Below are 24,188 nucleotides of genomic sequence, written 5' to 3' on the forward strand. Positions count from 1 at the left end.
CCTGCAACTATGCGAGGGCGTTTGTGTAGGGTTGTAACCTTCTTTTTAGGGTCGTAATGATTAATCGGAACCTCGAACTTTTGTTTAGATTCATAAATCATTAAGTCCTAATCCTGGATGCATGTCTTTAAGACAAAGACAAGTTCATAGAAAGCTACGTACCTTCTATTTCTACCTTCCTCTTTTGCTCTTTCCCTTATTCCCATTTGGTAATTGCAATGCTATTGCTATATGATAAGCGTTGAGGATGGATTATCTCTGCAAAAGATTAGCCAAATTGAAGTGATGAGATATAGGTCGTTGAGAATGACTACAAACTTGGGAGTCGAGTATGAAAGATTGGAGCGTACTTGAGTTAGGCATCGGTCCATCTAATCCTCGGGACGATATCGATCAAAGTATGTCACACGCTAATTATCTAATAGATAGTGATTATTTAAAATTCGTGAATACTTCAATATTATTCTTTTCACAATTAAAAAGCCAACTGAACAATGGCTTCTTCTTCATGTGTGGCAGCAGCGGTAAGCGACGACAACAATTGTTTTTCTCTCTCTTTTTTTTTTTCTCCTTTTTTTTTCTAACCTAGGCTCGTAATGCCAACTTAGAATTCGTGAATGGTTCACTGTTATTCTTCTCATCACTTGAAGGAAATGTGAATAGTTGTACAGCCCTAGCCACAATTAATGCATAAAACTTATCATAAAAAGAAATCTCGGTAGAATTAATTACAATATTTACATTCCTATTCTAACATTATTATCCATTTTGTGTTTAGATCGACAAGTCACATGTCACAACCATTCATTTCATTACAGACACAACCCTTCTTACCCATGTTTTTTTCTTCTTATTTCAGTGGTCTACGATCTGCACCCTCACCCTCAGGTTAGGTGATAGGGAAACAAAAGGAGCCACACAAAACTCAGTGACAAATTAGGCAGAGTATGCCAAATACTTAATTGTGAGGCCTCCGCTCTCAGTCTTTGAGCCCATGCATGCCACCCTGACAACCACCGCGCCAGCCTTGTGCCGGGCCACGTGTGAGCTGAGCTCGTAGGCGGCCACCTCACCGCTACTAAGTAAACAAGCCATAAAGCTGCTGCTGCTGCTGCTGCCTTGCACCGTAAGCATGCTGTTAGCTTTCATAGTTCCATTCATGAGTACATCTGCCCACCTGTCCGTCCTTCTAGCCCAAGACAAGGTCCAGCCCCATAGTTCTGGTTAAACCGCTAAGTCAATGGATCCGGCCTAAGCCGATTCGGACCATTTTTGTGCTACACGCGTGTGTAGCTGTAGTGAGAAGCAAATAAAGAAGTTGAGAAGTTTGTGAGAATGATACAAGCATTTTTAAATAGTTGAAGAAAATGAGATAGAAACAAATGATGAAGGAATGAGAAGTTTGGCACTCAAGGAATTAGAAATTTTCCAATGAAGAAAAGCTTGGCAAGGCTGAAGCAATATCTAGTTTTCTTCATGTCTTAAACCTTTGATGTCGATACATATAGAAGGACGAAGATTGTTTATTCTATTGATATTCATAATTATCAGTCGATGTGAATAGTATAATAATTTCATTGCATGCGTGTATTTATCGTGGCAAAGCCGCAACATATAAGAACATTGAAATAGTCATTCATTAATCTTTTGTGAATATGCAATCCGGCCCCAATGTTTCTTATGTTTCTTTTGATATTTTTAAACGAAAGTGGTCAAGTTGTTTGACGAATCCAATAATAAATTACAAAAAGTAAAGGCACACTTGTCTATATTTTAATTCCATAAGTATTTCAATCACACTGTTATAGTAGCAAATTTCTGACTTTTGTTTTACATGTGTGGACGATTGTTTTTAAAAATACTTTATAAGTAAAGATATGAACTAAGAAAAGAAAGTTAATTTTCCTATCCTTACATAAGCAAATATGTCGACAGACCAGTGGTGTAAAGTGCAGACAAAAAGTAATAGATTAAAGAGGATTAACAGGGGAAGTTCGCACTACACATTAGAGCCATGCATGTGAATGTCATAAAGCCCTATTGCTAGTCCATATATGGCTGCTAAGTTTGTTTTTATGTAATGTCCTAGTAAATATTATATGTATTGTTCTCCAAGTGACCTGTAAAGCTTTATTTATTTCATTATTTGTTTATTTCTATCTCAAATTTTTATGGTTGAGTCCAAAATGATTATTATTATTTTCCTCTCCCAGATTTCTGCAGAGCTGTTATTTAAAGTAAAATAAGTAATCTCAATGACCATTGTTCTAAATTATAATATAGGAGTTTTAAAAGGTTTACCTAAACATTCCTTAAAACTCAACTCAAATCTCATTTAATTTATTGAAACTTAAAATTTGTTTAATTCTCTGAATCTCAACTCATTTCACTTTACCTCTTATTATCAAAATTCTTTAACAATTCCGTTACAAGTTTGGTGGCACTAATTGAACTTTTTGAAAGTGTCCCTAAAAAATGTTGTTAGAATTTCATTTTTTCTTATTTTGAAATGAAACTTTTGAATTAAAATTCTTATTTTTACTAATTGTTTAACCATATGGCACTTATGTGACACAAACCAACAACAATGGGTCTCATTTGTGCTACCTAAACGTTTTGACAAACTTATTAACTATTTTTGCAAATTGGGAGTGAGACACGAGTTGAGCTTAAGAGGATTAAGTAAGACTCAAGTTGAGTTTCAAAAGGTGTATAATGGTATGTGTTGTACAATTGTTGAATTATAATAATAAAAGGAATAATGCTAGGATGTGTTGCGCAAATGACAAGTATGAACATCCAAAATCAATTTTCGCCCGCGTGTACGATTGATCATAGCATTTCTCAATCCAAGAAAGTACCCTTGAGATGATCATGATTTACTCATCAAAATTTGTAAAGAATGAAGAAAAGCAATATATTTTAGATCAATAAAGTGCAACCGCTCATTGCCCAATAAATTAAGAATAAGTGACCAGTTGGCATGCTTATATAATAAGAGTGGGGATGTTAAATTTAGGGACAAAATGTGACTCTTGGTCATAGGCCAAATGCCAAAAAGAGATATAATGGTTAAACAGTTAAAAAAAACAAGACTAACATTAAGAGCAGAGAGATTAAAAAAGCTCATTGAAACTTGTTTTCTAGCTTAACAAGTCAGAGATTGCACCATTTTTATTCATTTTTTAAGAAATAAAACAAAAACAAAAATAAAGAATTAGATTAAATTAAATAATTAATACCATGAATTTGGTAACAGGTATCTTTCAATTCTCAGATTTATATGTGGTGAGGTCCTTCCTCCATATTTTTTAGGGGCCAAGGACATAGAGTAACAATATTTGGATGCATTCAAAGGGTAGGAGGCAACTTGCTTTGGAGAGATTATAGAATGGATTTACTGTGCTAAGACAGCACATTAATTCTTTTAGGGCTCAATTAGATTAATAGTCTTTGGGTGATAAAGTAGTCGAAAGATAACTTCTGTAATAAAAAAATTAGGCCTAAACTTCCGTGGTGAAGTCAGTTAGGATTTGGGCTCAAAATTAAAGTTTTGTCAACTCCCTATTAATTGTTATCATGCGAGTCTCACGTGTGAAACTAAAAAGATAAAGTTAACCTCACATGTATGGTTCCCGTGCTAACAATTAACGAAAAGTTAGCAAAACCTTTAATTTTAGACCTAAATCATAACAGATTTCACCATAGGGGTCCTAATTTTTTTACTACATAAACTATGTTCCGACTACCCTATTATCTCGGGAACTAATAATCCAATTAGGCTTTTTTATCACTAAATAGAGGGTTGATGCATATTGATGTCATGCAATTATGGAGTAAGAGAAATTTTTAAGTTGCAATTATGGAGTAAGAGAAATCTTTTTTAAGTGTGGCCAGTGTACAAGGAGTTTTCTAATACGTCTTTGCCCACCTAACCTTATTACTTTTTTTTTTTTTTTTTTTTTTTTTTGGAAAAACCTAACCATATTACTTAAATAAAGATAATATGGGGCCAAACCACGAAAATGTTTATATAATTTGAGCCAGTTTTGGCCACATATATTCATAAAGGGCGAACGAGAAACTAAAGAGTTTACAAGATAATGTTAGTAGCATTATGATATAATACTAAGGATAATCATTTTAATTCTGACAAAGTGATTTCACGATTTGTTGCTAAATTAATTAAACTCTTTCAATGGTCCAATTTTTACTCAACCAAAATACACGTAAATTGGTAATACCATGTTATTTCTTTATCTACTTGGTGTATGGTGTTTTGACCATAATTTTATATTTTTATCCTATGATAGCCTTCTTTCGGCCCAATCAAGATTTCCTAATAGAGTTTGAGTAGACATCGTACAATGATGACTCGTATACAAGAAATAACCGCCCATAAATAAGAGAATACAAACGAGACGCCACTCATACGTACATCAAATAAGTAAAGGTCATATTATGATATTCAAAACCTATGGAAAATGGGAATTATGTGCAATTAAATTCATGGGGAAAGGGGAGATGAATTCCATGACAATTCTACAAACTTAAATTCGATTTTTTGCTCCCCTAAAACATGAACTACATGAAATTATCTGACAATAAAAAACCCTATACAATGACATGAAAATTATAACATGACCTTCATAATTTGCATTGGATGAGAGAAGAAGGCCTACAAAATATCATAGTGACTCAAGAAATCCAGTTTTTGATAAAACAGCATTCCTCACTTTGCTGAGATCCCTCCCTTTGAGGGTCCTCCCTGCACCTTCACAAACAGAAAAAGAAGAAATCTGACTCCTTGCAAGCCTCCTAGCAATAAACTCATGAGGGGGTTCCTTTGAATCATACTCCTCCTCCTCCTCCTCCTCCTCCTCCTCCTCCACCTCGTAATCATCACTGCTATCTCTGCCGCCATCATCCCTGCCTTCATCATCATCATCACCGCCCTCATATTTTCTCCAAGAACCATTCTTGGAGGCCTTGTTTGGCTTCTGACCGTACAACTTGGACCAATCAGGAATGTTGACAGGTGCTGATTGATGCACAATTTTGGCTTCATGATTGGTAGTATTGCTGCTGCTGCAGCTGCTACCACTGGCGTAATTGTGGCTGCTGGGTTTTGGAATCATTCTTGCAGCAGTTGGGAGGTGCCTTGCAACAGAAACATTGGAACTTTTGGATCCAGTAGCCATGTCTTTACTATTGTTTCTATCTTTTAGAACCTCCCAAATATCTTCTTCCTCAAAGTCTCCATCTCTCAAGGCCCTCCAAACTCCACTGCCCTGCCTTATTAGGCCATACCTATTGTCCATTGCTTATTATTCCCTGCTTACCTATCCACAGAAATTGAAATACCAAAAAAATGAATACAACTTGGAAACACACAGATTACTTTTTATGCGAGCGATATTTGAATCCAGTCAGAACTACGGATAGGGAGATTCGAACTCGGGTTCGGAAGAAGATTATGTAGAGAGAACCTCAAAGATTACTTCAGAGGGTTTAAAAAGGTGTCTCAGTTGAGGGAAATAAGAATCTACCTTTCTGTGATTGAGAACCACCAGGCACAACTTTCCCAAGATTCCAACTAAAGGGACATCTCTGCAACATGGGAAAGCAAACATCAAGTTAAAGAGAGAGTTTCTGAAGATGATTTTCTTTTCTTTTCTTTTCTTTTCCCAGAAAATTGAAAAGCTCAAGGAAGAATATGGTTTTGACAAGAATCTTACCAGAGGGATGATTGAAAGAGTTCCACTCGGAAGGGGTAGAATTTATGGAGAAGTAAAGCAGCAGCCACAGGCCCACAGGTGCTGAGGGGCAGTGGAAAAGTGGCATGAATAAGACAGACCGCCCTTTCGTAGGTCTCCCAGTTGATGGTTTTCCATGAATTTACTTTTGGTTACCAACAAGTTTTGACTTTGAATTCAAGAAGAAAGGTAAATAAAAACACAAAAAACAAAAAGAAAAGGAGAAGATATTCCTGGTAAGGGTGCGTGGTAGTAAAAGTCCTTGAACTTTACTTGATATTTAGTGTTTGTCACCCTTATATTAGTTTCTCTCATCCTTCAATTTAAATATGCGTTGCATGAATGGTCAATCCATCAAATCCTCATTTTCCGTCAAATTTAAGGGTATAGTGCTCTTTTTCATGCAGAAACAAAACTAATTTATTTTAAAAAGAGAACTGCTTGGCTCCTTAAGGTTAAAGATGAGTTGACTTCGTGGCCGTATTCACAAAAATTCGTGTTTATGATCAGAATTGTTCATATTATAAATTACTATGTAAAGATCATCTCGGCAAAAAACCAGTTAAAACTAAGATCATTTAGTCAATCCTTAAAGAGTTTCGATCATAAGTATAAAGCTCTGTGAATAAGTCACGAGATATTTTAAGGAGGAGTTTTTCCTCAGGAACCAAGTCTTTCTCTTTAAAAAAAAATTCTTATTTTGTGAATGAAATTTCTATTTTAACCCCCAAGCTTAACTTAATTTGAAAATTAACGAAGTTAACAAAAGGATTAAACTTGTGGTATAGATTAGGGACTTTGCTACAATGTGGCCTTCCTTGGTGAATATAATTTGGGCAGGAGGGATCTTCCCAGGTGATGCTATTTATTTATTATTTGGAGAAAAATAAGCAAACAACTAAGTTCATCTTCAAAGAATATGTCAAATTTTAAACATAAAATTTAAATTTATAGGCTAAATGTGGCACGTTGATCTTTTTAAAACTTTGTTTCCTACACAATATGTTAAATTTAAACTATTATTAATTACAAATTTACTTTTCATAATTGTGACTAGCATATGGGCACACACAAAGTGTGTGATAAAATTTTTTATTTTTGTTTTTGAAATAGAAGGACAGAGAGGAAAAGAATGATGGAGAATGTGGGAGTGAGAAGTTTTTTTTTATTTTTTAATTAGAGATATGTTAGGATTCCATGTAGGTAAGGTTTTGATAAAAAATAACAAAATTTGGTTGTGTAAATGTCACGCTCCGATCCCGACATACGTCTAGGATCGACTCGTGACGTCACCAAGTATTCGTATCTAACATACCCCGCCTCCAGAATATGTACCAAGCACGCTCAAGCTTCAAATGGAGTAGTGATTTTTCATATACTTTATGGTTGCATGTAACCTCCTCGTTAGACCGCATACGTACCCTCAATAGAGATCAAACCATTCGTAGTTCACCATTCATTACACTTCGACGTTTATCACAATACGTTCAAATCGAAAAGCATAGTTGTGGAGCCAAAAATAATCACAAGGCGACACGTGGATTTTTGGGTAAAAGAGGACAAAAATACCCTTGATGCATATCGGGATTCCTACGCGCGATCAGCGGACAATCATCTGTCAATCAAGTCAAAAGTGTCCAAAATAGGTAACAAATTCAAAGATATTCTCATCCATCCTCATCTTAGGTAATTATTTTATAACCTACATAACATTCCATTTAAGTGGAGGTTAATTGGCTAATTAATGGATTAATTCCTAATTAATCCATTAATCACCAATTAAATCATCCATTACACCCTAAAAAATACCCAAGGGCAGACCACTCTTTCTTCCAAAGAGGGTCGGTCATGCTTTATAAGTAGGACTCAATTTTCTCTAAAAAGCTAGGTCCACACTCTTGCAAAACTCCAAAAACTCTCTAAACATTTTTTCTCTCTAAATTCTAACTTTGGCATCGGAGGTTCTTCGGCCAAAGCCCCCCGCATTCATCGTGGGCGCGTGAGGCTCTTGACCTTGACCCTAAAGTGTTAATTGTTTTGTAGGTGAAATTTTGTCCAAGAAGAAGAAGCCGGAAATTTGCATCCACAAATTGGTGCTTTCATTGAGAGAAGAGTCACACACTCGTAGAAGACTCCCACATCAAAAGGTTTTTCTATTTTCTTGTTCATTTGTAGATTTTTCGTACGTTCTTATTATTAGAGTTTTTTATTTGCAAAGATTTTTTGTTAAAATGTAAAAGAGAAATACAATGGCTAGAAATTTAGAAAATTCCACAAGTGAAAATTCCAATATTCAAGAAATGGGACCATAGTGATCCACGAGGCTAAATGTGATCATAGCAATGACACCATTGCTACGGGGTTCCACCATGGCAACCACCGCGGTGGCCACCACGGTCACAACTACTCGCGGCGAGGTCTATGGCATCGCTACCACGTCCCGAGCCGTGCCATCCAAGGCTCACCGCACCAAGGCCATGACCCAAGCCATGTCACTCCAAGCCCAATGTGAACTCAACGCATTGCCGAGCCGAGCCCAAGCCTCGCACCCATGTGCATCACACTCTGAGCAGTCCACTCTCGTGACATAACCTGCTTTCGTGGCCCAGCCTGCTCTAGCTGAGTAGCCCACTCTCGTGGCCCAACCTGCTTCCGCGGCCCAGTATGCTCCTGTGGCCTTCCAAGTAGCCCAAATCGATCCAAGATTAGTTCAACTATCCCTGCTCTAAATTTCCAGACTGACGATCGAACTAGGAGCATTTTCACCATATTTTTCTGCGGATTTGGCATTTCCCAACTTAAATCTCGCGCCCAGAGTCTACCACACTTTCACTGCTCAAGAAGACGTATTCATTCCAAGATATTCTAACCCAAATGGAGAGCAACACTTGTCTCGACAAGTCATAGAGTTGACGAGCGCCCTCGCACAGCAGACGACCTTAGTGAACCAGCTCTTGCAGCGCACTGAGATGCAACGTGCCCCATACGAGGTGTCCCGAAGTAGGACAAGGGCAGACAAAGAACCTCTCAAGCAGCGTCCCGGTAAGCAGTCACTCGACCAACCATGAACCAAGCATTCAGGTAGTGTACACTTCCGATTGGGCCCCCGAGATAGCGTATACTCCAGTCTTAGAGCGCGGAGAAGCGTGCACTCTCGATTAGGCCCACAAACGAGCATACATTCACAATTGGGGTCACACTTCGATAGTCAACATGAGCAACCTTCCAGGCGAAGTGTTCATTCGCGGCTAAGCCTGCAAAGAGCATCATTCACCTCACATCAAAGTAGGCAGCACGACGGACGGAGAGAAACAGTCACTCAATCCGGCTCAAGTTCAACCGGCAGCCTGCGAAAAACTCGCTCGCCTACTAGGACCGCGCTACACGCACTGCATCCACGGCATAGACGAGACAAACACATGAAAGAGCAGTTTAGACTAGCAAGTCATGGTTAGGGGCAGCCGAGCTTCACTACCTTAACAAAGGCAAATTCATAAAGAAGTAGAGAGACTCTTGACCAAACGATTGCGCAATTTCCAACGCAACGAGGTCACCGACGAGGCACTACGATGGAACATGACCAACATAAGCAGGTTACCCTTCATGGATGAGATCAAGCACGCAGAGCCTCTATGCGAGTTCAGCATGCCACATTTCACATATTTCAAAGGGGATGAAGACTCGGATAGACACTTAAAGCACTATCGAAGCGCAATGATCCTCTATCGAAATAATGATGATCTCATGTATAAGATATTCGCCACCACTCTACAAGGTGTGGCGCAAGATTGGTTCTACACCCTGCCGCCACAATCCATCCAGAGTTTTGACAAACTATCTTTGGTTTTCACCAAAGAATATTCATCATATCACTCGATCAAGAAGAAATCCGACCACTTGTTCAACGTCAAGAAGAACCCAAAAAAGTTGCTTCGCGACTATGTGAAGAGGTTCAAAGTAAAGAATGCAAAGATAGTCGGATGTAATGACTCGATAGTTAGAGTAGCCTTCCAAAAAGGACTTCCAGCAGACCACCCACTATTCAAAAAACTGATATTGAAAGAAGATCTAACTCTGGCAGACTCTTTCGCTATGGCAGAAAAGCATGCACTTTGGGACGAAGTTCACCAATGCCCATTCAAGGCAAATCCGAGCGATCTTAAATATGAATTCCCACTACTCTGAAGGAGATTCAAAGTCTGAATGGACGAGCAGCCACATTTGAAGCAGCAATAAGCTCTACCATCATACGAGAGAAGCTGGGGGCCCGACTATCTGTATTCCACAGTTTAAAAGCTCTCATCGATGCTATCAGTTGTATTCCACAGTTTAAAAGCTCTCATTGATGTTATTAGAAATTCAAAAACTAAATTTGGCGATAGTTGTTGCAACCCGAAAGCTCAAGTTTTACTTTCAAATGCATGCAGTCATCCTCATGACGTACTATTTTGCCCAATCCAAATGCATGACAATAAAGGCGTAAACCCTGGCAGATGCAAAGTTTTCTAACGAATGTAACAATTCGGCCCAAAAGACATGCCAAGGGTAGACGAACACTAGAAGGATACACTCGGAAGCAAGTTTTATCCTCGTCACCCTAAAAGATTCTACATAGGAGCAACATGTACTGGCAGTTGAGTACCACCTCCTGCTGCGCACCACACGGCCCTAGCCGACCTTTGCTCAATGATTCAACTCTAGAGTGGCCCAATACCGGTAGTTGAGCATCTCCTGCTGCGTGTGACATTGCCCCATCTCTACAGCTCCCTACTGGGCCTTCACGCCGAGCCTAGGTGACCTAACAGAGCGGCCCACCGATGCCCCGGAAGTAGCCGAGCACACTCTAGCCGCACCTGCTTCACCCGAAGGAGACTTCTGGCATTTGCATGTCAATGACGCATCTAACTACAAAGGTTCAGGAGTAGACGTGGTCATTGTCACCCTAGGTGGTTTGATGCCCAAGCAGGCGATCCTTTTAGGTTTCAAAACATCCAACAACAAAGTAGAGTACGAAGCCCTACTAGTAGACTTTCGAATGACAAAAGACTTGGAGATGAAAAAGCTTTCAATTCATTCTGATTCCTAGCTAATCACCAGCCAGACTACTGAGGGGCAAAGGCATGATGATTATGGAAACCGACTACTTCACCAAATAGGTAGAAGCAGAGCTTATGACGACCACGATTCAGACGGATATAGAGCGTTTCATATGGAGGAACATCATTTGCCGATTTGGCATCCTTTAATGCATCGTCACCGACAACGGCCCGTAATTCGTGGGCAAAGATTTGACGAAGTTCTTCCAAAAATATGGCATCAAGTAGCACATGTCTACACCAAGATATCCTCAAGGCAATAGGCGGGCCAAAGCATCCACCAAGATGATCCTCGACTGCCATATGAAATCCCCCACCAGTAAGAAAAGAAAATGGCTAGACGAACTCCCTGGATGTCTATGGGCATATAGCATCCCCAAAAGACGAGCAACCGGTGATACTCTTTTCTCTTTGACATTTGGCTCAGAAGCAATCATTCATCCCAGTGTCATCAAGCCAAGTATCACCACTTTACTACCAAGAATTGAGCAGAAATGAGATGGCCACAAGCTTAGATCTGGCAGAGGAAAAGTGCGAGCGGACTATCACCCGTATCGCAGCCTACCAGCAGTAGTTCCTTTCCAACTATAACAAAAGGGCCAAGATCCGGCAGTTCTAGCCAAGAGATCTAGTCCTAAGAAAAGCCTTTATCACTGCCTGCAGAGAAGGCTCCAAAAAGATGGATCTTATCTGGGAAGGTCCGTATAAGATCAGCAGAGTAGGCGGCAAGAGTAATTACACCCTCGCCACCATGAAACGATAACAAGACCAAAAAGCAGTGGAGCGCCTACAATATAAAGAAGTACCATGTGTGACTTCCCACTACATCAAAGCCCTGAAGACTTAAGAAGCTCGACGGGCACCACCTCACAAGCCGATGACTATCCAGTTGTTATGCAGTTCCTACCTTACGGCTAAGTTCTCGTTCATTTCACTCGTTTTTCAATGAGGAATTCAGAAGTAATCACAACTTGGCTCGATGCATGCTTACAACAACTGATCACTCTTACACTTCAAAAGAAGACTGCACCCTTCTTAGGGACTCATCGCAAGAATTGCGCCTCCCAATAGACTAACCATGCTCTTCAGTGTGAGAGGGTAAACTAATTGCTCTCTAATGCGAGAGGGTAAACCAATTCCCTAACACCCATATGGGTCAGCTCTCCAAGACGGGAGGACAAACTTTACACTCCGAATATCCAAACGTGGATGAGCCTGGCTGCCCTAGTATAACCAGATGCACGATGGCTTGCACCGGGATTCTTAGAAGTAGCCATAACGGTCTTTTTCAAGGCTTAGCTAACTGAAGGATTTTGGGTCTTTTGGCCTAATCCGTGGGGAACCGGGCCTTAGAGATGGATAGGGCACATTACGCAGTACGCCCTACAGACGGCTACCCTGGAACCACCCTAAAGCTGCTACTGAGTGCACTAAGGTAGCCTATGGTTTCCAAAAGACTGCCTGTGGCTTGCCCTTCGAGCAGTAAAGTCGCGTTAGACTTATACAACCACAATTTCTTGTGAATGGTTAAACAAGCTAGCGTACATATACGAAGCTTTGTCCACTGCTGACATGCTACGTAGTCGATAAGTTTCACCTCTACCAAGCGCGGAACAACTTACACTAAGTCCTAAACTGTTGTGATACTTGCTACGCAACCTATGAAATTGGAGAAAGCTAAGGTTAACAGCCTAGTGGTTACGCGGACTTGTCTGTTTCTGTAAGTAAGGCATCCGACTGCCAACCTTATGGCTAACAACTTTGCAAAGTTCTACACCAACACCTACGACTGCATAGGCTACGTGAGCTTGTTTGCTTATAAAAAGTAGCATGATTGCCACTGGTCTATCAAGTCTAAAGATTAGGGCATGAACAAAAGAAGTGAAGATGAAGAAAAGCGAAGGACGCATATTTATAAACAATTAGCAAAGGCCAAAAAAGTTTATGCAAAACAAGAGCTACAAGGAAAAACAAATAAAATCCTAGAGGCTACCTAGAAGACTATAGCAGTTTGGACATTCCACGACTACTCGGTCGCCATACCTTCAGCAGCCTCGACGTTCTTAGGAGCGGCATCATCCGACGTTTCACCCCCGGCTACCCCAGCCTGGGCACTAACTTATCTAACTACTTTACCAATGGAAGCCTCAAAAGTAAAAGCAAGTAAGTCTTCCGAAGAAATAGAGAAGGTCTCGAAACCTTAAGCTTATCTTTCTTACCCTTCAGCTGCTCATTCTTCTCAAGCAGACCAACACAGACGCGCTGCAGCTCATCCACTTCCTTCTTCAAAATTTCGTTGATCTTCAGTACACTTTGAAGTTCCAACACTTGGGGTTCAAGCCTATCGACGATTCTCTTAAAGTGGATCACTTGATTATAAGTAGCAATCAACTCTTCATCCTTTGCATAAGCAGCGAAACGAAGCTCAGAAACTGCAAACTCAAGATCTTGAATCTGAGGTATGTAACATCCAATCTCATTCTCTGCACTTTCATACTTAACTTGGATCGCGTCAAGCCTAGTCTTCAAGCCAACGATCTTGTGGCGAACGGTCTCAAGCTGCAGAGAAGTGAGGGCAGAAATATTAGACCCTTTCAAAGCAACAAGCTCATAATCCAACCTCTTAATCTCCTTGGCTGAGGAATAAGCTTCAGCTGCCATAGTCTTCACCACCTCCTTGGCAGCCTTGCCATATATGCATCATAGCAAGCAGAGCAGTCCTTCTATATTAGGTCGTATGCTTCGCAAAAGAGCTTGGGCAAATAACCTTTCTACCGCCATCAACGAACTTGGCACAAGCGTTCATGTCTTCAAGCAGATATAGTTTCAAAAGCACACAGATTTCAGCAACGTCTTAAGAAGCAGGCTTAGTGGATTTCTCGCAGCTGCCCACGCGAGCATTCTCCTCCTTCCTAGCAAGCGAATCAGCCTCAGCAGCAAAGGGAGTGGGCTCATTTTTTTTCCCATTGGAAAAAGTTATGTCAATCACAGACATCTCAGCAGCAGGCAGACCCTCATAAGTAGCGGAGGAAGTCTTCAGTTTTTCTCAATCGGCATCTCTTGAACAGGCGAGGAAGATCTCTTCTTTCCACCTTCATTCATAGTAGGCTCCACGACAACGATCAGACGAGCCAATGTATCCACCTTGATCCTCTTTACCTCATATTTCGGGAGTAATCCACATTTCTCCTGGCGAAGAGAATTAAGCAGCCAACGCTATTCACGGTACTCAGCAGGCAAGCTCAACCTAGCATTCCAGCAGGTAGGAGGCCTGCATGCCCAACATTCCAGTAGCTCATAAAGCCCCCGACCTCCTCATTTCTCTCAATCGTCGGCCTGGCCCGCGTCAGGTCCAAAAGCCTCAAGGACATGAGTCATACGGCTCACCTAGCACTACATTTCAACGCTTCAATCTGCGGTCCCAACCACACAAGTTGCTCAGGGCTCTAGCCAAGTTGAGCAGCCTAAAGTAGTGGTCCATGCCACAACACCTCCTCGGCCCATGCTTAGCCGACTCCTGGCGCCTGCTAGCCGATGTGTTGCACCACCCCGACGGCTGCCCCACCACAGTTCTATCCAAGAAGAAGACAAGAAAAATTAAATTTTGCTTACATCGGTGCGGCACAGAGAAGACGAAGAAATCAACGAAAGACGGTCCTTTGCATGGGTAAGATGTAGAAGATTGTTAGAGGAGGGGGAACAAATATCCTCTAAGCTCTCTTTCTCTTGTAGGGTAGAGTAAATCGCTCTCCAAAGTTGATTTAATAACCCACTTAAGGTGGACTTAAATAAACTTTGAGAGAAATTTATTTCCCTTTCCTAGAAGGATCTAATTTCCTATGAAAGAGGGAATCTATATCAAAAAAGGAAGCAGTCCTATGTTTCATGAAGCAAGAAGATCTCTACACCTGTTGCCCTTTCCTGTGAGCAGCCCAACAGGTGTGGGGGCATTTGTGGAGCAAAAAATAATCACAAGGCGACACGTGGATTTTTAGGTAAAAGAGGACCAAAATACCCTTGAGGCAAACTGGGATTCCTACGCGCGATCAGCGGACAATCATTCGTCAATCAAGTAAAAAATGTCCAAAATAGGTAACAAATTCAAAGATATTCTCATCCATCCTCATCTTAGGTAATTGTTTTATAACCTACATAACATTCCATTTAAGTGGAGGTTAATTGGCTAATTAATGGATTAATTCCTAATTAATCCATTAATCACCAATTAAAGCATCCATTACACCCCCAAAAATACCCAAGGGCCGGCCACTCTTTCTTCCAAAGAGGGCCGGTCATGCTCTATAAATAGGACTCCATTTTCTCTAAAAAGCTAGGTCCACACTCTTGCAAAACTCCAAAAACTCTCTAAACACTTTTTCTCTCTAAATTCTAACTTTGGCATAAGAGGTTCTTCGGCCAAAGCCCCCCTATTCATCGTGGACGGTTGAGGCTCTTGGCCTTGACCCTAAGGTGTTAATTGTTTTGTAGGTGCAATTTTGTCCAAGAAGAAGAAGGCGGAAATTTGCATCCACAATAATATTCCTCAATCAATTATTAACAAGCATGAATTACTAGATTCATGGCTACATAACAAACCCACATGACATTCAAGGTTTCCATTCCATCCATCATATAAATCACTATATTTTCAACATGATACCTCTATACACAACATGTAACATATCCAATAACCAACGAAGCACATTATTATTCTCAAGCCACATTGATCAACTAAAATAATCATAATAATATCAATCATATCCAACGTCATTCCACAATCTCTTCAATTAATCCATTCATAAATCAAGGATGCATGATCATAGTATTTAACTACATTAATCAATCAATACGATAACATATCATTTCACGTATCTAATTAAAGAACTTCATATAATTCCCTACTTGGATTATGAGTAACAACATGGCAAATCTAATTTATATTCACCAGGTTTAATGTGGATAATTCCCATTCACTCGAATCTAGGGTTCTAGACTAACCTTTTGGAAATGTGCAAGAGTAAGGATTCCGGACCACTCAACGGAATCCAACCATATCGGGTTCCGGACCACTCAATGGAACCAAAATATCAATCGGTTTCTCATAATCTACCCAGACCTGTCGCATGTAAAATCAGTGCCTACATCATGGAAATTGTGCACTGGGCAAATTAGAACTTGGATAAGCTGCGAAGCTTGGGTGAGTGACAATGATACAAGTATTTGATATTCATTAAAAGAAAGACCATCAATCACCATTTATAAGCCTCAGATATAAAATCATATTTTTATGAAATCATAATCGAGTCTTTGAAATCTTACAAGGAGTCACCCAGACATCCAATGGTTTTTCTAATTCAACCACAAGATTCGCAAAACCATCATTCATAAATACATTAAAAACTAGGGCTAGAGGGACGCCAGTTTGGCCGAAGCCTACATAAGTAACCAAACAGGAAGTGGCCCCTTATTGCGGATTAACTAAGCAGAACCACCCTTGCAGTAACCAAGTAGGCAGTGACCCCCTATCAGGGATTAACCAAGCAGAGTCACTCCTACGCATCTGTTAGGCAGTGATCACCTATCACGGATTAACCAAGCATGATCACCCCTAAGTGTGTGTGTGTGGCCATACCAAAGATATAAGGATTGCCTATCGCGGATTAACCAAGCATGATCCATAAATAGTATGGTCCTCTTTCGCGTTTTAACCAAGCAGGACCAGGATAACCAAGTAGGTAGTGACCCCCCTATCGCGGATTAACCAAGCAGAGTCACACCTACTGAACTGTTAGGCAATGATCACCTATTGCGGATTAACCAAGCATGATCACTGCTAAGTATTTATGGCCATAAGGATTGCCTATCATCGATTAACCAAGCACTATCCACAAATAATATGGTCCCCTATCACTGATTAACCAAGCAGGACCAATAATGACCCCCTATCACAGATTAACCAAGCAGAGTCATGGTCTCCTACTAGCTCTCAACAAACAATTCAATAAGCAATTCAAATCACTTTTCACCAATATTACCAATCCATGAATCAATTCACATTTAATAAAAATAGATCGATGACCAATTATAAAATAATCTCATTTTAATAGAAAACACATTTATAAAACCACATTTTCATAGAAAACACATTTATAAAACCAAGTCATATCCACAAAGGATATTAATATAAAGAATCGGGTAATCACCATATCACATATGTTAATGTAGTCACCGAGACAAGCCCGCCTATCCTCACTATACTTCTATTAATATGAATTTTAGTTTTATAAACTATTCGAAACATGTTGACCAATAGTCAAGTCTCGATCAACGGTGGTGCCCATACTCTACGTAATTCGATCCATAAGATCCGCACATCGGATTTCAGATCCGTAACTTCCAAAGACCCACATTATGCTTCTAAAACAACATATTAAAATTTCATTATGATCCAACGGTCGGATCTCCGCCAATTACCAAAACAAGAGGCGGTGAACAATTAATTTTACTAACTTAGAAATCTGATTCAGGAAGATCCGTATGTCGGATTCCCAATCTGTTAGTTCTAACTATCGTCAAATATTATGTTCTATAACGCATTAAATTTTGGTGACGATCCAATGGTCGGATTGGTGATTCATTTTTTGATCAAGTAAAGTATCGTAATGGAACTAACTTCAAAAAATCAAATTACGTCATACGGATATCAATTATGGAATCAGGGCATCTAATTGAACTTAGGAAGACATCATCGGCCCACTGGCCCTCCGCTGCCGTGGGTGGTGGTCAGCCGTCCCGACTCGTCGGAAAATTCAACTATTTTAAAAATTACCAAATTTTACAGACAAGTAGTTCTCAGTGAGAGGAAAAAATTCCATAACTGGGCCGAAGTCCAATTCTGCCGGGAAGTGGCCTAAAAACCCCTCGATCCGCCAGAAACCTAGAAATTGGGTGCGGTTCAATTCAACGTCAAGCTCAACTCCGTCGCCTCCAATGTTGATTAGGCTTTGTTCCTGGACTCCAAAGACACCTGAGGGTGGTGATGGTTGATGGAAATCCCTTCGGAAATGGGCGCAGCCGTGGCTTCGGAATACTCATCGTCGGTTATTCACGAAATTACCCCCAAATTCCTTCAAATTTTGGGTGAAAATGGAAGAGGGAATGGTGAGATAATGCTTGGGCATGTTAAATCGGTCCAATTCGACGAAAATCCGATGGAATACCATCGGAATATATGGAAAAATGGGTTGGGTCACGCGAGTCAAGGAGGAAACCCGTTTTTTCCTCTCATTCTCACCTTCCCTCCTTTCCCCATTTTTGATTGGGCACTTCTTTTCCTCTTCCCTCTTATGATTGGTTCCCTTAACCCACATAAATTTAATTTCCTCTTTCCCACAAGATGGGAGTTTAAAATAAATTTAAAATCTATAGTTTAGTAACACAACTTCAAATGTCCGTATCTATACCATTATAATCCGGACTCACAAACGGCTTTCGCCTATGCGCTCATAGTTTCAAGATCTATTTGAATAAGTTACTTGTGTCCTCTAATGGTCAACAAATATTAGATAATTACTTTCCAAACTTCATAGCTAATTTAATTAAAATGTAAATCTAAATAAATTAATATAATTTCTAGAAAAATAATATAAAATCTCAATAATACAAATACGTAGATTATAATAGTGAAATCCAGGAACGGGAATCACAGTAAAGTTACTTTTCTGCCCCATATTTCTTATTCATGTTTTGTTTTAATTAGAGGGTTAAACTGGTAATTTCATAGGATTTTGGTTGACAATGAATGTTTTATTAATTAGTAGAGATAAGTATTTTCAAAACAAAAGATAATAATTAAAAGGGAGTTTTAATGAAAAAAGCTTGAGTAAAGTTTATTTTAACAAAAAAAAAATCATATAACTTTATTAAATGAAAAAGACTTAAACTTTAATGAAAATTCTTAACAATAAAACCATCTAATAACTTTATTTAATGAAAAAGACTTAAACTTTAATGAAAATAACAAAAGTTTAATATAATAAAAATAAAATAGAAAAAGTAATATAAACTTGACTCGCGGGTTCCATCAGAGACATTTTTTTTCTGAAACTGAAAGGTACTAAACTATTTCAGAAAATTAAACATTAATTATTTTTGAAACTAAACACGAGTACTACAACTATTTCTAAAATTCAACATGGGCACTACACTATTTCTGATACTGAACCCAGATGATTCTAATCTCATATGTTCTTAGCACTTTTTTTTTTGTTAGCATAACAAGATCAGTTCACATATATGATTTGTGTGTACACTATAATTACGGGGTGTGATATCCACACACCCAATTTTACTTCTCACACACTTTTTTAATTTTTGGCTGTCGGATCGGATGAATTGAAGAAGATCAACGGACAGAAATCATCAAGGGGTGTGTGAGAAGTAAAATGGGGTGTGTGGATAGCACACCCCTATAATTACTCATGTTTAAGTTTATAAAATAAAAGGGAAAATTAGGTTCACATCCTTCTTTTTGTTACTCCATTGATTAAAATCCTATTCATTTTCAATTTTTGATCAAGGTCCTTGGTATTAATAACATCATTAATTATTTGAATAATAAAATATTTTTATTTTTAAATATATTCCTTTAGTGTTAAAAATGTTACAATTAGTATATTTATATTTATGGCTAAATTTTTTATCATATATTTTTATTTTTAGTTTGTACCAATTTTTAATTTGCAAATATTTTTTTAATTTGTACCAATTTTCTTTTCATTTTTAATTTGTACCCATATATTAGTTTCTTTTTGTGCCCATATTTTTTAAAGTTTTATTTGTGTTTGTACCCATGTGTATACCATCATGTGACATTGTATATTTAATCAATGATAGAAAAATTACATATGGTATATTTATGTTTTATGCCTAAACTTTGTACCATATATTTATATTTTTAGTTTGTACCCACTTTTAATTTGCAACATTTTTTTTTTAAATTTGTAGTATTTTCTTTTTAGTTTTATTTTGTACCCATTTATTAATTTCTTTTAGCACCTATATTTTTAAAAATTCATTTGTACTCATAATTTTTAATCTTTTATTTGTACCCTAATTTATTTATGATGTACCCATTCTTCTTTATTAATGTACCACTTTGTTATATGTGAAATGTACCAATTTTTTTGTAAAATGTACCAATTTTTTTAACACTATGGATACATTCTTTTGCCATTTATTATTTCTTATTTTTACATAGTTTTTATCCATTTATTCAATTAAAATGTTTGAATTTTTTTTATTATAACCGTTTATAATAGTATTATAATGAAGGATTTTAAATTTATAGGATTATAAATCTCATAAAATATCAAACAATTAATTGCAAAACTATAAGAATATAAATATTAATAGTAATATAATGAGGTGTACAAAGTTAAGAGACCTTGATCAAACTTTGAATACTATTAAGGTTTTAATCAAAGAATGTTAAGGATTAGGGACCGCAATCAAATTATCCCTTTATAAAATCACAAGCATTTGGGACCTCTAAAGTCTTTCTTTGCTGCTTCCAAATGATTAGACATTCATGTTGCTGCTTTCAAACGAGAAGCCTACAAGCATTTGGAACCTCTAGAGTCTTTCTTGCCACTTTTATTGACAGAGCTTTAAACTTTAGGGATGGATTATTTACACCATCGTACTGCAAACTTTCTTCTTCATTTATATCTAGGATTGTTATGCTCACTGACCTCTTTGAATTTAACAATACTGGGACGCTTCGATGATTTGTGGTTCATGATCCCCCTTCACATGTTCAGTTATCTTGTTCTGATTCTTCTGAAGGACAAGTGGAGCAAGAAAGCAACGGGAGGAGATGGGACAGACGAACGGCGGAACGAGAGCAAGGAGAGAGCCAAGGATAAATGCTTCTTCCACGCGCTTGTAGACTACCTTTTTTTTTTTTTTTTTCATTAAATAAAATTATAATATGACTTTTAGGGAAAATTCAAAATTTTGAAATTCTTTTAATTAGTTTTTGTTAATAAAAATGATAATAAAAAAAACAAGAGAATTGTTATTGTCATTCCAAAATCTCATTTGCACTCTAAACTTTTTATAATTAGAAAGAAAAGTACACTTGTGAGAAGTGCAAAATGAGATTTTTTGAGTGCTAATAATAGTTCCTAAAAACATTTATTAGTAATTTAAAATATATTTGAAGTTGTTGTCGAATTTGACAGCAATCACTTTTGTTGTCAATCCATATCATGCCACATAGAAATTGGCATTTTAATTGAAAATCACTAATGCTGTCTTTTTTTTTTCACTGTTATTGTTGTTGTAGATTCTTTTACTCCTCCTTTGGAAATGCTCAAATGAGTGGCTAAGTACTGAGGATGCTTTGATTGATTACTTCAAATTAGTAGTTGTTGGTGGGATGCCTTCCTTTCACACCCACTTGGATTTGTTGAGTTATTTATCATTTCATCTTTTTTAGATATTATAATAAATAATACAGCAATATTCCGATGCACAATTAATTAATTAATTTTTCTTTGCCTTCCGTTGCTGTGTCTACTTCCTCAAATTTGATCCTCAATTTTCTTTGGGCAGCAGATGTGCACATGTTAAATTTGGAAAATGTTTACTTCCCCAATTGTTAGATTCTATAATTATAATTTATATTTATATGCAATGAATCAGAATCAACAGCTATGGCTTAAGCAATTGTTGTAAGTTGTAACCAAATATTTACATAAATACTAAAGAAAGGAAAATTGTTTTAAGCGAAAGGAGAAATCGAGAGTGAAAATTGTTACTCGGAAAGAAAAAAATGTTAGAAATGGTAGTTAGATTATTATAATGAACGGAAAGACTTGAGGAGTTATATTTAGTTACGAGTTTAAAAGATTTTAAAAGAGATTATAAATTCAATGGTATTTAATCAAAATTTTAAATGAATCTATGGAAGTCTATGGTTATTGAATCAAAATTTTAAGGAAACTTTAACGAAAACTTCATGCATATTCTGATATTCAATGAGGAATTGATTTTAAAGTATTTTAAAAAATTAAGAATTTTGATGAATTTAGAAAGATTTTATAGTGTATTTTAAGTTTTAGGAAATCACACCTCTCCCCTAAGATTTTGAATGAATTCACATGGAGTTTATGAAACTCCATTAGAATTCCATCCAACATCACGGATTTATAATTATTTTAAAAACCTTCAAAATCTTAATTGATACATCCCCTAAACGTAAAAAAGTAAACATAGAAATTAAAAAAGAAATTTGACAAAAAATTTAAAATAAAAGATAAAAGAGAACTACCCATTAACTGGAAAAAAAAAAAACAAACAAAACAAAGCATGCAAATCATATTTAATTTATAAGCAAATGCTAAGTAGACCAAATTTGCAAATCATATGACGTATCATTAATATAAAATAAACATGTTAATAAAATTTAAGTAATAATTCAATTATCAATAACTACGTCATGTGGTTTATAAAATTTAATTCAAATATTTGATGTTCATAACATACCTTTAATTTACAAACACATATATAAGAGAGAGATATCAAAAGAAGAATTTTGAGAATTTTGGGGAAATTTTGAGCCGTCGAGGACATTTTAAGAAGGACAAAAACGAAGGAAAAGTGATGCATGCATGTGTAAATTGTAATGAAGAAGTGATGAGTCGAATCAAGACAAAAACAAAATAAAATTGTGTGATTGAAAGGGAAATCTAGATTTTGGAATGTTCTGTTGTAAACATCAATGTGAGTCCCCACATGTACTGTCGAGAGCCGTCATTCATCGTATTTGGAGGTACCAAGTTGCATCTTTCGTGCATGCCAAAGGAAAAAAACACGAGCAAATGACGTCATTTTCTTCTCATTATTTGATCGGAAGATATGATACAAAATTGAGTGTAGTAATATTTTTTGATTTATATAGCGGATTTTATTTAGTGAAATAAGAATTTGTTGTTGTTGTATTCAATCGGAATTTTGACAGATCTTAATAGATTTATAAATTGATGAATTTCTAATAAAATTTTGAATGAATTTCCTCAAAGTTATAGGGGTGGAGGTGCTACTTGTAAATGTTTAAAATACACTCTCAAATTTTCTCGAATTCCCCAACTTTTTAAAATCTTTTAAAATCAATTCTTGCTGGATACACACCTGGATTGTTGAAAACTCTTTTAAAATCTTGAATGAATATATTTATGGCTCGTTTGAATGTGCTTTTAAAATGACTGAAAGCACTTTTAGAAAAAAATCTTTTTAGGTTCCAAAAACATTTGAAGTGCTTTCTGCAAGAAGTACCAATTATGTGCTTCTTCTAGGAAGCACTATAAGCGATTTTTCAGGATTTACTTAGATTTTTACTAAAAATTGGTTCTAAAAACATTTTCACAAAAAGTGCTTTCAGTTATTGTAAAAGTATATCCAAACGAGCTCTTAGACTTTCAAAAAATAACTTAAAATCCTGAATACTCCTAAATTTGTAATAAAAAAAAATTAAAATCTCAATTAAATTCACCCCTAAGATTACTTGAAAAAGAAGCAAAAGAATCTTAGGGAAAAGGGTCCTTAAAACTTAATACTTATCAAGAAACATCAGAATCAAGTTGTTGAATCTGATTGCTTATGTGGTGCAATGATGTGCATTAGACGGCTACGGCTGTGACCGTCATCTAGCAGTGGGGTCGCGACAAATTGACACCATAAACTTATGTCATGGGAAAATCATGAATCGAAGAAGTCATAAATACGGAAATGAAAATGACCAAGGATCAATTACCCCTCTTAATCAAATCTAGACCAGAGGATCAATTACGGACAAAGATTGTCTGTCCTCCTTGTTTCCGTGCCTTTCCGTAATTTTCTGTTTTATGTGATCACGGTTAAGTCACGTCAACATTTTATATTGTTTTTTTAAAGAGATAATAAGACAAAAATAAATAGTAATATAAAATGTTGACGTGGTTTACCGTGACCACACAAACTTGAGGGTATGAGAGGGCACGAGAACAAGGAGGGCAGACAATCCTTGTCCATCAATTACCCCTCTTAATCAAATCTCGTTCTTGACTTTTATAAGCACTGAATTACTGATTGTATTGTGGGATTCACGTACTTTTTTATTTTGTATGCGTTGATAAACGCATAAAAAGTCAAGAATCAAAATAATTTCAATACTCGTTCCACCCAAGTAGACATTCTTATTCATGGCCGCTTTCTTCTGCTGGAATTTGGAAATTTTCAATCAGCAAAGCAGGATAATGTAAATGCAGACAGATGACAAGAGTTCGGATTCCAC

The 24,188-nt window shown here is 37.3% G+C and overlaps 1 protein-coding gene across 1 annotated transcript; it reads right to left on the reverse strand.

The window, feature by feature from the left end:
• Window positions 1-4,476: 4,476 nt before the first annotated feature.
• Window positions 4,477-5,876, reverse strand: LOC126614415 (uncharacterized). Its single transcript, XM_050282075.1, has 3 exons — window positions 5,739-5,876; window positions 5,550-5,610; window positions 4,477-5,342 (listed from the first exon to the last, which is right to left on the reverse strand). Exon 3 carries the CDS (start codon window positions 5,319-5,321, stop codon window positions 4,689-4,691), a length of 633 nt encoding a protein of 210 aa, XP_050138032.1. The 5' UTR covers window positions 5,322-5,342; window positions 5,550-5,610; window positions 5,739-5,876; the 3' UTR covers window positions 4,477-4,688.
• Between the last annotated feature and the right edge of the window lie 18,312 nt (window positions 5,877-24,188).

The sequence above is a fragment of the Malus sylvestris genome, chromosome 3, assembly GCF_916048215.2.
Source record: "Malus sylvestris chromosome 3, drMalSylv7.2, whole genome shotgun sequence".
Lineage (NCBI taxonomy): Eukaryota > Viridiplantae > Streptophyta > Magnoliopsida > Rosales > Rosaceae > Malus > Malus sylvestris.

Coding starts and splice junctions, on each gene's coding strand:
- LOC126614415 (XM_050282075.1), bottom strand. CDS start 5,321: ATGGACAATAGGTATGGCCTAATAAGGCAGGGCAGTGGAGTTTGGAGG.